We start from the raw sequence: 14,336 nt of genomic DNA on the forward strand, positions 1-14,336 counted from the left end.
CCACAGCCATACCAATGGTATCCTCCATGTGACTTTCCAGATTGGGATCAGCAGTCGGAAGCCTCGCATCTCTTGAGGGTTTCACATCACTCCACGCATCGTGCATCAGCGTCGATCCCTCCCGAGAGATGTAGAGAGCGGGTGGAGGAAGTCCAAGCTCGATCGTCGGTATCGCTCCGGTCACCCGAGCGCGCATTGACCCCGATACTTTCCTAGCACTCGGTAAGAAGAGACTCTTCATCATCAGACTCTGAGGTCGATACCGACGATCCTGACAGGGCAGTGGAACCTTCACCAGAGTCTCATATTGCTGAGGACCTTCCGATATCACCATTGGAAGATCTGAAGTCTTATGGGGACCTGGTGAAGCGGATGGCACACTCCCTCTCCCGCGCAGTGGTTCAACCGCAGCCAGTCATCGATGACACCATCTTTGATATAATGCAGAGAGACACATCGACGGCTGTGGCCCTTCCAGTAACCAAGGTTATACTGTAGGCGGTGAAGGAGCCCTGGGCAGAGCCGGCATCTACACCAATCTCTACGCGAAGACTGAACCATATGTATCGCGTCCAGGAGGCTGGTGCTGAGTATTTGTTCGCCCACTCCAAGGCTAACTCGGTGGTGGTTTCCTCATCCTCTAAGGCATGTAAAACCCACTCCTCTCCACCTTACAAAGAGGGCAAGAAATTAGATAATGCGGGCAGGAAATTTTATTCAGCTGGAGCATTGGCAGTAAAGGTCTCCAATTACGCCACGTGTATGGCTCGCTACCAATACTCCATTTGGGAGCAGCTCACACCACTAATATCTTCTTTGAGCGAGGAGAAGCGATCTTTGTTCAAAAAGCCGCAAAAAGAGGGCTTTGCTGTGGCTAAGCAACAACTGGCTGCAGCAAAGCACATGGGGGATGTATCGGCCAAGACCATCACTTCCGCTGTCTCCCTGCGTCATCACTCTTGGCTAAGGTCTACAGCTCTTCAGCCTGACACCAGGGCCTACATTGAAGACCTTCCTTTTGAAGGTGAAGGTCTTTTTAGTTCAACCACTGACAGTGTCCTTCAAGAGATGGACAAAAGCATAAAGACCCCAAGAAACCTGGGTGTTCCGGCTTCTTCTAGGGCTGGCAAGCCTAAACAATGGAATAAATCTTGGCCCAAGAGGCCCTACCAGAAATTCTGCCTTGACCAGCGATGGAGACCCCGCTCGTCGCAAGAGAGTAGGTCTCCCTATGGGGGAAATAACAAAAACAGATTTGCTTCAGCATCTGCAACCACTGGCAAATCTAAGGGTCCCTGCCCACAGAAGCAGGGTCTTTGACTTTTCTGTTGCATGCATTGTTGCCCCTCCTTCATCACATATCCGCCTCCGTCAATATCTTCTGGCTTGGGAGTCCATCTCCACAGACAAGTGGGCTCTTTCCATCGTAGCAGAAGGATACAAGATAGACTTTGTTAAGGTTCTGACTCAGTCAGTGATTGTCACCACACCCCCTTCCCCACCTCTGCTGGCGGAGGTGAGCAACCTCTTGCAGAAACAAGCCATAGAACCGGTCCCTGTAGAGGCCAGAAAAGGGGGGTTCTATTCTTGTTATTTCCTGGTCCCCAAACGGGATGGAGGGTTGAGACCAATAATGGACCTTCGGAATCTGAACAAGTTTATCGTGTACCAGAAGTTCAGGATGTCCACTCTGCAAACAATCATTCCCCTCATCAACCAAGGGGATTGGATGTCAGCGTTGGATCTCAAGGATGCCTACTTCCATATCAGCGTCTATCAATCTTACAGGCACTTCCTCTGTTTTGCGATAGGCTCCAACCATTTCCAGTTCAAAGCCCTTCCATTTGTCCTGTGCACTGCACAGCGGGTGTTTACCAAGATGATGAGTGTCGTGGCGGCACAACTTCGGCTCCAAAGCATAGTCGTTTTTCTGTAAATCGACAACTGGCTCCTCATGGCAGAGTTAGAAGAACGTCTGTCCAGCCATATTGCAACTACTCTTCGTCTTCTTCACACTTTAGGTCTGCAGGTCAACATGACAAAGTCTCATCTGACACCATCGATGACAGTTCAATTTATAGGGGCCTTGCTGGACACAAGCCTTCACCACGCTTTTCTACCTCAGCAGAGAGCGATAGACATTATCAATCTCATCCATCTTTTTCAAAGTCGAAAATGGGGCACAGCACAGCAGCTGCAGCGGATGCTGGGGCTGATGGCAGCGACTATAAGTATGCTGCTGTTTACAAAGTTGAGAATGAGAGGACTTCAACTGTGGTTTCTCAGACAGTTTCGGCCTTTACGGGACTCACCTCGAAAGAGGTTCACAATCCCACCCTTGATCCTCCGGACCTTGCAATGGTGGAAATCCAGAGACAACATTTATCAGAGAGCTCCCTTCCATCTACCTGTAACGACAGTTACGATCACCACAGATGCATCCTTGTGGGGCTGGGGTGCTCACATAGATGCTCTGCATGTGTGGGGTCTTTGGCCTCTGCAGCTGACCCATTGCCACATAAACTATCTGGAACTGTTGGCAATTCATTTCGCCCTTTGGTCTTTCCGTCCCATGGTGGCGGGGAAGGTTGTGGCCCCGTTGACGGACAGTACTACAGCTCTTTGTTATGTCAACAGGCAGAGCAGGACAGTCTCTCAACGACTCTGTGCGCTAGCAATAGAATTGTGGATGGAGTGCCTGGAGCACGGCATCTACATAAAGGCTGCGCATCTTCCAGGGGTGCTCAATCTGCAGGTGGATTTGTTGAGCAGAGGAGCAGCGTTTCCGCATGAGTGGGAGATGCAGTGGCGCTTTCTTCAACCCCGTGTTTCAGCTCTGGGGGTATCCTCAGGTGGATGTGTTTGCCACAGCCTGGAATCAGACGTGTCCTCTGTTCTGTTCCGGGGGGGCACGGATCCAGAGTCATTGGGAGACGGCCTGATGTTCCCGTAGAACGATTGGTTCCTATATCTGTTTCCGCCTCTGCTGACAAGAGTTGTCAACAAAATTGCAAGAGAGAGACTGAGGTGCATTCTAGTAACACCGTGGTGGCCTCGGTAGAACTGGTTCCCGATCTTACTTCAATTAGCGAGGGGTTTTTTTTATCAGTTTCCGGCGGAACCAGACCGTCTGTCGGCCCAGGATGGACATGTGTTTCATCACACTGTGCATCATTTGAAGCTGACGGCGTGGTTCATCGACCCTGTGAGTTCTCCAGCACAGTCCAACACGTCTCTCTAAATAGTAGAAAGTTGTCTACCCGTGCTTCCTATGACAGGAAGTGGGGGAAGTTTCTTCAGTTCTTGGGTGACCCTACGGTCTCACCCCAGCGGGTGGGCCTATCGGTGATTTTTGACTTTCTGTTATCTTTAGTGTATGCTGGACTTTCTTTTTCTTCTGTTAAAGTTTATTTATCAGCTATATCAGCGTATCATGAGTCCGTTGAGGGGCATTCAGTTTTTGCTCATCCTCATTCGAAGAGGTTTCTAAAAGGACTACTCAGATTGCATCCCCCGTCAAGATCACCCCCACAATTGTGGGATTTGCCTTTAGTACTGGACAGGTTGACTCGGCGTCCCTTTGAACCAATGGCAACCTTTTCCCTACAGCTTCTATCCTGGAAGACTGCCTTTTTGGTGGCAATCACTTCGGCACGCCGTGTAGGGGAGCTCATGGCTATGCGCTGTGACCACCCATATTTAGTTTTTCATGAGTCTGGAGTGTCGTTGGCTTCTGATGTTTCTTTTTTCTCCAGTGGTCCCAGGAGTGGGCCAATCCTCACTCTTGGGAATCATAGCTCCTCCCTTTGATAGCAGGGCTTAACAAACTTGACCCGGAGGGGAGGTGCTTGATCCTCAGAAACTCAGTTTCTTTAGCCCTGCCATCGAAGCAGGACGTGCTATAGAGCCCCTTTGTGGCTCCTGGCCCGGTACATTATAGAAAGAAATAAAGAAGAAGAACAAGAGGAACATACCTATTGAAAATTTCCTGGACGGCAGAAGGGAAGGCAAGAGCTCCCTCTTGTGGCCGTTCTGGGAGGCACTCTTCCTCCCGCGTTTTTTCCAGCGACGACAGAGGAGCCTCAGAGTGAGGCACGAGCGCGCGAAGCCCTCCCTCTGCTCTTTCCAGCCTGGTGGACGTGCCGAAGGCTGTTGATCGTTCCTTCTCCCAGTCGCCCTGCAAAGGCACTCTGGCAAACCCAGGGGCCTTGGGGACAAAGGAATTAAGGGAGAGGAGGAGAGAGGGAGTGAGCAGCTGGGAGAGGACTCGTGTTAGCACGCAGCCCTCCTGGAACGACGCAGGCAGAAGCTTTTGGAAACCCAGCAGCGGTAAGGCTTGCATTGGGAAAGCTCTGCAGAGTGGTGGGGGATTTGAGGAGGTCAGTTGACCTAGCCCTTATGATCCCATCCCCAGGAAGCCTTCAGAAGAGCAAAGTTTTATGTTGGGAGCTACTGGCAGCCAGTTATGGTTTTCAGCGCTCCCCCCCCCCTTTCCCCCTCCCATTCATTCCCTATCCCTTAGCCTCTCTGGCATAGAGAGGTCTGGCTATCTATTTGGCCATTGGGAAAAGGGGAAGGAAACAAAACAAGGGAATGTTTGGTTTTTTGTTGAGAGGATCCCAGTGTTGAGCTGGTGGGGAAAAGGAGTGTATGGGGGGGCTGATTTTGGCGGGAATGGCAGCCATTTTGGTTGTGCCTTCTTTTGTTGTTGCAGGGCCATACATTCTAAGATGGCCGCTTCCACCAGATTCCCCAAGGGAGCTGTAATGGAGGAGGGCACTTGTGATCTGGAGCTGGCTGATTCACCAGCACAGGAAGAAAGGGCAGAAGTTCATCATGATGATATTTCTGCAGATGAGGCAAAGTCTAATCTTCTATCCTGGATACAAGAAATAGTTAGAAAGGAGGTCCAGGCAGCCTCTGTGACTACTCCAACCCCCCCACTCAAAAGAACATCCAAGACTAAACACTTAGAGGCTGATAAGGAAGAGGAAAATTTTTCCCCTAGACCTCTTAAGCGCAGCAGGACAGAGATACGCTCCTGTCCCTCTGATCAAGAGGAAGAGGATTCTGACTTATCGGATGCCTCTTCATCTCCAGATACTGGGGAACTCTCTGAGGAAGAGGAGGGGGTAGCCTCTACTCATTCCAAACTTTTTCCTGCAGACGTGTATACACGCTTACTCCCAAAGGTGATTAGAACGCTGCAGATTCAGTACACCCCCAAATGCAAAGATGAGGAGGATACAGAGTTTCCTTTGGGTATGGAAGACATCATTCCAAAATCAGGGGCCAAACCCCTACAGGTGCCATTGCCGTCAGGTTTCTTTTCTATTATCAGGTCAGAGTGGGAGCACCCGGCCAAGCCGAAAACAGTTTCTTCTAATTTTTCCAAGTTCTTTTCATTCATCCCAGAGGCGGCTAAGAGGCTGAAGTTACCGGTGGTGGATGACCCGGTCAATAGTTTGGCTTCTAATTCCATACTCCCGATGGATACAGATGGGATGCCAAGGGACCCTACGGATAAACGCATTGAGCAGGCTCTGCGGAGGGATTTTGAAGCCTCGGCCAGCTCTTTGAAGGTGTCAGCCACCACGTCTCTCTTCTGTAGAGCTTCATATATTTGGCTATCTGACCTGGCTAAGAGGGATGACCTGCCTAAGGACGTCAAGGACTCTCTTAAAAAGATAACATTAGCCACGGCTTTTGCATCAGACTCTACTCTGGAAGCGGTTCAGCTGTCAGCTAGAGCTATGGCCTGTAGCGTTACGGCCAGAAGAAATACCTGGCTACGAAATTGGGATGCGGATCCTTCGGCTAGAGCTAAGGTTGCTGCAGTTCCGTTTAAAGGGTCCTCACTCTTTGGAGAAGGTTTGGATAGATACCTTATTGAGGACAGAAATAAGAAAAAAGTTCTGCCATCCAAACGACGAGATAACAGGACGAGACAAAGGTTTCAGTCCTTTCGTGGCAATAGGAGAGACTCCAGGCAAGCATCCTTCAAGCCATACAGAACAAAGTGGCAGTCGAAGCCTAGAGAAGGTAGACCTTCCTTCACGGGGAAACAGAACCAGCCCGCTAAAGGCCAAAAGAAGCCCACCTCAGCGTGACTGGGACGAGCCCACGGACACAAGTCAGATAGGGGGACGACTTCAGAGATTCTCCCATGTGTGGCATCAAACAGTTTCAGACAGATGGGTGTTGGACACAGTGACCAACGGCTACTCTCTGGAGTTTTACTCCCCCCCCCGACACCGTTTTTTGGAAGTACAAAGATCACAGTCTCCCGAGAAGCATCGAACACTACTGCTAGCCATCGACCATCTAGTTTCGATAGAAGCCATCGAACCGGTACCTCCGTCAGAGAAATTTCAAGGCACATACTCAGTTTTTTTCGTGGTACCCAAAAAGAACGGGGATGTTCGGGCGATACTGGATCTGAAGTGGGTGAACAGGTCGGTTGTCACAAAAAAGTTCCGGATGGAGACACTGAGGTCCATACTTCTTGCCATCCAGCGGGGGGACTTCATGGCCTCCATAGATCTGTCGGAAGCCTATCTTCATATCCCAATCGCCAGGGGTCATCGGAAGTTTCTTCGTTTCTCTTACGACGGGCGCCATTTCCAATACAGAGCCTTGCCTTTTGGGCTCAAGTCGTCTCCCAGGGTGTTCACAAAAGTTCTGGTCACTCTGGTGGCAGCCCTCAGATTACAGGGGGTGTCGATTTTTCCTTACCTGGACGACGTTCTGGTCAAGGCCCCGTCGGCGGAGCAGACGAAGAAACATCTCGACCTGACCATGAGGCTGCTCAGGGCGCATGGGTTCGTCATAAACATTCAGAAGAGTTTCTTGCTTCCTTCCCAGTCTCTGACGCACCTAGGTGTTCAGATCGATTCCAACAAGAACAAGGTCTTTCTGACCCCGGAGAGACAGACAAAGATTTTACAGCTGATTGCAGAAGTCAAGCAAAGGAAGCGAGTCAAACTGATGCTACTGGCAAAATTACTGGGAATGCTGGTCTCGTGCCAGGACATCGTTCAGTGGGCGCGTTTTCACACGAGGCCACTTCAGAAATTTCTTTTACCTTTTCAGAAGCAAATAGGTGCCAGAAGCTCGATCTCTCTGACACTGTCAGCCGACCTATCGAGAGCCCTCGAGTGGTGGCAGACTCCCAACCTTTTTTCCTTGGGGCAGGAGATGCGGGAACCCAAGAGAGTGGTGGTGACCACAGACGCCAGTCTTTTTGGTTGGGGAGCTCACATGTCCGGAGCAGTAGCGCAGGGTCAGTGGAGCGACCAGGAAGCCAGGGAAAGCATAAACCTTCTGGAGTTGAGAGCCATACGTCTGGCCATGCTTCACATGAGACAATGGGTGGTCGGGACTCACGTCCTGATACAAACAGACAATATGACGGCAAAAGCCTATGTAAATCGCCAAGGCGGCACCAGACACAGAAAGCTACAAGACGAAGCGGAGGCCCTTTTCAGGTGGGCGGAAGGTCATCTTCTGTCCATCAAAGCCACACACGTGGCAGGAAAAGACAATGTGGTGGCAGATTGGCTGAGCCGACAGGCGCTGAACCAGTCAGAATGGTCACTTCACCACGAGACATTTCGCGAGATTTGTCAAAGATTCGGGACACCGAGTGTGGACCTGTTTGCGTCGGACGACAATCATCAGGTGCCACAGTATTTCTCAAGGACAAGAAGCAGAGGAGCAGTTGCCATCGACGCTCTAAATTCAGACTGGCCGAGGACTCTATTTTATGCCTTTCCTCCGTTCCAAGTCCTCCAAAGGTTTTTGCAGAGGGTCCAGGAACAGAAAGCGGAAGTGATTGTGGTGGCCCCCTTTTGGCCTCGGAGAGCCTGGTTCCCGCAACTGCAAAGACTGTCAATAGTAGAGCCATGGCAGATTCCTACAAGGTGGAATCTACTCTCTCAGGTCTGCCTGCAGCATCCGCGACCAGAAATGTTTCAGCTCACTGTTTGGAGATTGAGCGGCAGCAGTTAGTTAGGCTAGGTTATTCCACTCCAGTAATAGACACCATGTTGTCCTCTAGAAAGGCTTCAACTAACAGAAGCTATAATGTCACTTGGCAGATTTTTCATGCCTGGTGCGTGGTCAAAGGGGAAGATCCTCTACAGGCCTCGGTCTCCGTGGTGTTGTCTTTCCTACAGGAGGGACTAGAGAAAGGCCTTAGTACCAGTACACTACGCAGACAGGTGGCGGCCATAGCAGCAGTGAGGGGATCTAAGAAAGGCAATGCTATTTCAACACATCCACACATCCGGAGGTTTCTGAAGGGGGTGGCTTTGCTTAATCCACCGCAGGTCCATAGATTCCCATCGTGGAATTTGAACACGGTGTTGAAGGCTCTCTGTGGCAAGCCCTTTGAGCCTATGGCATCATGCAGCCTGAAGCTGCTCACCTTTAAGGTGGTATTCTTAGTGGGTATCACTTCGGCGCGTAGAGTGTCAGAGCTTCAGGCTCTGTCCATACATAAGGATTTGTGTGTATTCCACCAGGATAAAGTTGTGTTCCGCACTGATCCGGCCTTTGTGCCAAAGGTGAATTCCCGTTTCCATAGGGCAGAGGACATTGTGCTTCCCTCTTTCTGCCCTAATCCGGTTCATGAGAAGGAGAAGGCATGGCACTGTCTGGATGTTCGCAGAGCCCTTAGCTTCTATCTGGACAGAACCAAGGACTTTCGCCGGTCTGATTCCTTGTTTGTTTCTTTCAGGGCTGCAGACACTGGGCGCAAGGTATCGGCCTCCACCATTAGCAGGTGGATCAGGGGGTGCTTTAGTGAGGCCTATAAGGCGGCTTCGGCTGAGGCTGCATTTGGAAGGAAAGTCCTCCAACACGTGGTCTCTGGGCAAAGCTGAGAGGCCCGCCCTGGGACACGGCTTTTTTACGTCCCAAGAGTGAGGATTGGCCCACTCCTGGGACCACTGGAGAACGGAAGATTCTTTTCACTTACCGTGAAGTCTTCCTTCTCTGTGGTCCCGGAGTGGTCCAGTCCTACCCACCCAGTTGTGTATAAAGGGTTTCAGCTTTGACCTGGGACCGCGGGGTTGGAAGTCGCAACTGAATCCGGTGTAGTACACTGTTAGGTTTGGGTTTTTTCCCGCCATAGAGCCCTTTAGACAGAGCCCAGGATATGTTTAGGAGAGGGTTGTGTTTGTTCCCTGGAAATTTCCTTTCTCCTATTTATGTTGGAGTTATACTTAGGGAGGTGTGGTAGCTGGCAGACGATCTGAGTTTCTGAGGATCAAGCACCTCCCCTCCGGGTCAAGTTTGTTAAGCCCTGCTATCAAAGGGAGGAGCTATGATTCCCAAGAGTGAGGACTGGACCACTCTGGGACCACAGAGAAGGAAGACTTCACGGTAAGTGAAAAGAATCTTCCGTTTCCTAAGGTGGTTTCCTAGTTTCACCTTAAGTTGGATGTTTGGTTACCCACGTTTTTTTCCATACCTTCCTCGGATGAGGAACGTCGATGGCACGCTTTGGATGTTAAGCGTGAGTTACTGTTTTATTTGAGTAATTCTAAAAGTTTTCGTCAGGACCAGCATCTTTTTGTTTCTTACGCTGCTCCTAAGTTGGGCTCCAGAATTTTATCTCAGCATCTTTCAAAGTGGCTCACTGAGACTATTAAACTGTGCTACTTGCTGGCAAAGAAGCCGCTGCCTGGGCCCATTCGTGGACACTCTACTAGAGCGATGGCGACGTCGGTGGCGTTCCTGAAGGGTGTTTCCTTGACGTATGTGTGCAAGGCCACCACCTGATCCTCTCCGCATGCTTTCATGAAGCACTACGCTCTGGATGTGCATGCTCCGCAGAGGGACCCGTCTGGGAGCTGTGGTGCTGCAAGCTGTCTCTTCTGGTGGACCGTCTTCCTGCCTCCAGGTATGTCTTGCTTGCTAATCTCCCATGAGTGTGAAGCACAAAGACCACGAAGAAGATAGGTTGCTTACCTGTAACTGTCACTGATATATAGAATAGCCTATTCTTACTTGATGAGTTTGTATCTGGCAGAAACAAATAATTGTATTAATGTGTTAGGAATGTGAGCCACAGTAGTGTGGCACAGCCATCCAGTTTTATCCATTCAATCAAGAGACTGTCAGAGGTCTTAATAAAATTGGTTCATGTTACTATAGCAAAGTGTTACTATAGTATACTACCTTCTAACAAAAAAAAAGTTTCAGGATGCCTCCTAGACTGGACTCAGACACAAGATCAGACTCCTTATGGAGTGATTAGGAGGAACTAGAGATCACACTGAGAGGAGATCAGGGATGCCCAGCATCACCAGGCCCCTTGGACTTAGATGCCTCAGCTCAAAATCACAATGCCAGCTCATCAGACCACCAGCACACCAGGATCTCTCTCCCCCTAAGAAGCCCAGCAGAAAGAGCTGGCCTGCAAAGAAGCAACAGTGGTGAAGTGCCTGGTTGTGTCCTCTGCTCCTCCAATCAAGCCCTGTTCTAGTGTATGCAGTTCCTTGCAGAATTGTAACTCTAAGTCCTAGCTGGCTGAAGGCTAGGAACAGAAGGGGCCTCCTTCCCTTTCAGGTTATTTAAGCCCTAGGCAAGTCAGAGGGGTTGCTGGTTCATCCAGTTCATAGGAACCAGCATGTCCCTGTAAAACCTCCAAACTCAGACCTAGTAAACCTCAGATCATGACAGACTTTAATACTGCTTCTAACTGCTCTGTAGGATTCCATAACAAACCTGGATTTGGCTACTAACAAGGGTTAAACCTTTACAGAGAATAAAATAAAAAGGGAGAATTGTGTTGGCTTCTCCCCATAATTATGCTACATAAATTTTTGTGTGTGAGGTAGGTAGAGAGGGAAACAAGGGTTGTAAGTACAAGTAGGAAATAGGTAGAAGGACTTTCTCCTGGAATCTGAGAATGCTACCAATATCTGTTATTTGTCAATTGAGAGTTTGTTTGATTCCCCTTAGATATAACTGAGCTGAAGGTGTTTGTGGACCTTGCCTCTATTTCTGCGGGAGAGAATGACATGGATGTAGATCGTGTTGCATGTTTCCATGATGCTGTATTGGGCTACTCTTCTCTTCTGTATGAGCTGAAGCAGGAGTCTGGGTTTGAGGAATTCATGGAGTGCTTGAAGAAATTGTGGAAAGCCCTGAAAAGTGACAGCAATCTTCCCCCCAAATTGGTAATTCCTCCATCAGCACTTTAGTCCATTTGCTGTTGTGTATTTGTTAAAGGTTTTAACTCTTTGCACTCAGTGTGAGTTTACTGTTGAATTATCATGATAATGCTTTTCAGCCTTTCTAGACCTGGGACTCAGTAAGCTGCATGTGACAGTCACAAAACAAGAAGAAGGGTAGCCAGTGTGATATACTCTGAAATTGCAAGGCTAGGGCTGTGGGCAGTATAGATAGTTGGGGACACAAAACACAGGCCAAGGCAACAGGAGATGTACCACAGTGAAGAACAAGCCAAGGATCAGAACCATGAAGGAGTCCTGGGCTCTGCTAACTTGATTTCCCTTCACTGCCCTGTTGGTTATCTGAATGTGCATGCTAAAGAGCTCAGGAATGGTGGGACCCTTGCTCTCTGTATATGCATTCTAGCTTCAGATTCTTCCATGAGGCTGTGCAGGCGGGGGGAATGGCTTTTCAGTCCAACAGGTGAGGTTTTGTGAGCCTTCAAAGGGCTTCAGCACATGGATTGATGGCCACCACCATGCAGTGCAGAATTACTGACTGAAGTACTGAGATGCCAAACATTGTCATTATTGAAGATAACGAAATAATAAATAATTAGCACTGTATTCTTTGTACATGAAAAGTATGCTACAGTATATGATCTTCATCGTGGTCTCTGTGCAGTCCCACATATGGGTAATCCGCAGGATCGGGCCCGACCTCGGAGAATTCAAAGCAATCTTTAAGCGTTAGATTTGGCGCGCCTTCTCCTCGTCCTGGGAAGGAGGCACCGTCTGCGCATGCCTGGGCGAGGGGGAGGCGCTAGCCCACTCAGTTTCTTCTTTACCGTCGTCCGGATCATACCTATCTCGTTGAGTCTCCTGCTTTTCATCGCAATCTACCTTCAACGTTCTTCTCCAGCTTCCTTCAGCCTCTTCACCACCTTTCCTCTTCTGGTATCGTATAAAAAAAAAAAAGTTCTTGCTATTTTTCGATCTTTCTCTTCTCTCCCCCCCTTCCCCTCCGGGCGGATGGAAGGAAGAGACAAAGTCACTTTCAAACGCTGCATTCGCTGCTCTGCTAAAATCCCGTCTTCTGACGGACATTCCTTGTGCCTTTTCTGCCTCGGCGAGGAGCATCGTACGGATACCTGCCATCACTGTATTCAGTTTGGCAAGCAGGCCCGTAAAAACCACGCCGCGCGGCTCAAGAGCCACCTTCTGGAATCCTCTCTCCGACCAGATATGTCTCACGCGGCTCACCAATCTACGCCAGCTTCCCTAACTACTATGGGAGTGGCGCTGCCGGCAGCTTCCGTGGCTCAGGCTCCCTGTAAGCTTAAGACCAGAAAACATTCTAAAAAATCTGATGACGCCAAAAAGCGCCATCGATCCGACTCGACTCATACGGACTCGACCGGCCTTAAAACTTCGAAGAAGCCTAAGATCGTTCATAAGTCTTCTGACTCTAGGCCTTCGACTTCGAACCCGATGACGACCTCCACCGCCTCGATCCCTATTTCGCCAGGCTCGAGGTCGACTTTGACTCCAGCCATTACGCCGCTCGAGATCGTTCGTATTTCGTCTAAATCACCTTCGATTCAGGGCTCTCCACCGGAGAAAATACTGGACATTGACTCTCCCATCTCACCTAAAAGCCAGCGTCTCAATACCCTCGACGTACGTTCCTTTCGCGAAGTACCTCAACAACCGCTGTCGGCTCTTTCCCTGGCCAGGGAACCTTCGACTCCTAATGAGGTACCACTCCATCATAGAACACAACGATCCCGAAGCCGCCATAGGGAACGTTACTATTACTATTCCCTTTCGAGGTCCAGATCGCCGTCTCCCCGGGACCGTCGGAGACATCGTAGATCTCCCTCTCTTGACTCCTATCGCCCGGCAGAGCCTAGGTACCATGAGGATTTCGGACCAGACTCTCCTCGATACCGTGATCGAGCCTACAGAGGTCATCGAGCTCGATATTACGAATCCACTCCACACAGACGCTACCCCTGTTATGAGGATCGCCTTCAATACAGAGAAGATCCGGCTCATCACATCTCTAAACCCAAACCGACTTCTCCAGCGAGGTCCACTTCTTCGACTTCGAAGAAACAGCCTCCTATCCTCGAACCTCCGCCTAAACCCCGAAACGAACCCGATATCGACTCTGAAGCTGAGCAATCCGACTCCTCTCACTCTTCGACTTCGGACCCACACTCTCCAGTCTCTGACGTAGCTAAACCGGCAGAATTGTCGCCTTCTGAAGGTACTAAATCCTACCTGGACCTTTTGGCTAATATGGCCAACTCGCTTAATATCAAACTCACCTCTGATGCCCCCAGAGTCTCTGACGTTGTGTATGACCTGGTGAATGCTGACCTTCCTGCTGGCTCATCCTTTCCCATGCTTCCCGTTCATCTCGAAACTCTCAAGGAAGCCTGGGACAAGCCGGCATCGGTACCACCAACCTCCAAAAAGGTCGAAGCACTCTACAAGGTCCATGCTCCAGAATCTAAGTTTCTGTTTAACCACCCTGCACCGAACTCTATGATAGTTCATTCCTCCTCTAAATCAAAGCAAACCAGACACCCTGTGCCTCCGGAGAAAGAAGGCAAGAAACTAGACACCATCGGGAGAAAGATTTACTCTCTCACCACTGCCACGACTAAAATTCACAATTACATGGCATATTTCTCAGCCTATACATTTAACCTGACATCTTATCTGAACACCCTGATCCCCTCCTTACCGGAGGAGGCACAGAAACCAGCTGCCAACGCCCTGCAAGAGATGCCAGAGTGAGCAAGCAACAAATTAATACAGCACGCCACGCTGCCCAATGTTCCTCAAGAACTCTCGCCTCAGCCATAGCTCTACGTAGGCATGCCTGGCTCAGATCCTCTTCGCTCCAACCAGATATTAAATTCAAGATCGAGGATCTCCCCTTCGATGGTCTTTGATTATTTAATGCCACCACAGACGACATCCTCACCAACGTAGACGATAGCCGTAAGAGAGCCAAGAGACTAGGAGTCTCTCAGCCTCAACCTCAACTTGCCAAACAAAGAAATTGGAGACCATACTACTATAAAAACTCAAGATCTCCTAGACAACCAGAAGGATGGAAACGTAAGCCTCCTCAATCCA

At 49.7% G+C, this 14,336-nt stretch overlaps 1 protein-coding gene across 1 annotated transcript in view; it reads left to right on the forward strand.

Moving 5' to 3' along the window:
- LOC132581016 (E3 ubiquitin-protein ligase RNF213-like) overlaps positions 1-14,336 on the forward strand; it is a 199,079-nt gene that overhangs the window by 73,791 nt on the left and 110,952 nt on the right. The window contains exon 20 of the mRNA XM_060252036.1: positions 10,972-11,189. Coding sequence (XP_060108019.1) covers positions 10,972-11,189 — 218 coding nt within the window. The remainder of the gene's footprint in view (positions 1-10,971; positions 11,190-14,336) is intronic.

This window comes from Heteronotia binoei, chromosome 13 (assembly GCF_032191835.1).
Source record: "Heteronotia binoei isolate CCM8104 ecotype False Entrance Well chromosome 13, APGP_CSIRO_Hbin_v1, whole genome shotgun sequence".
NCBI classification, from domain to species: domain Eukaryota; kingdom Metazoa; phylum Chordata; class Lepidosauria; order Squamata; family Gekkonidae; genus Heteronotia; species Heteronotia binoei.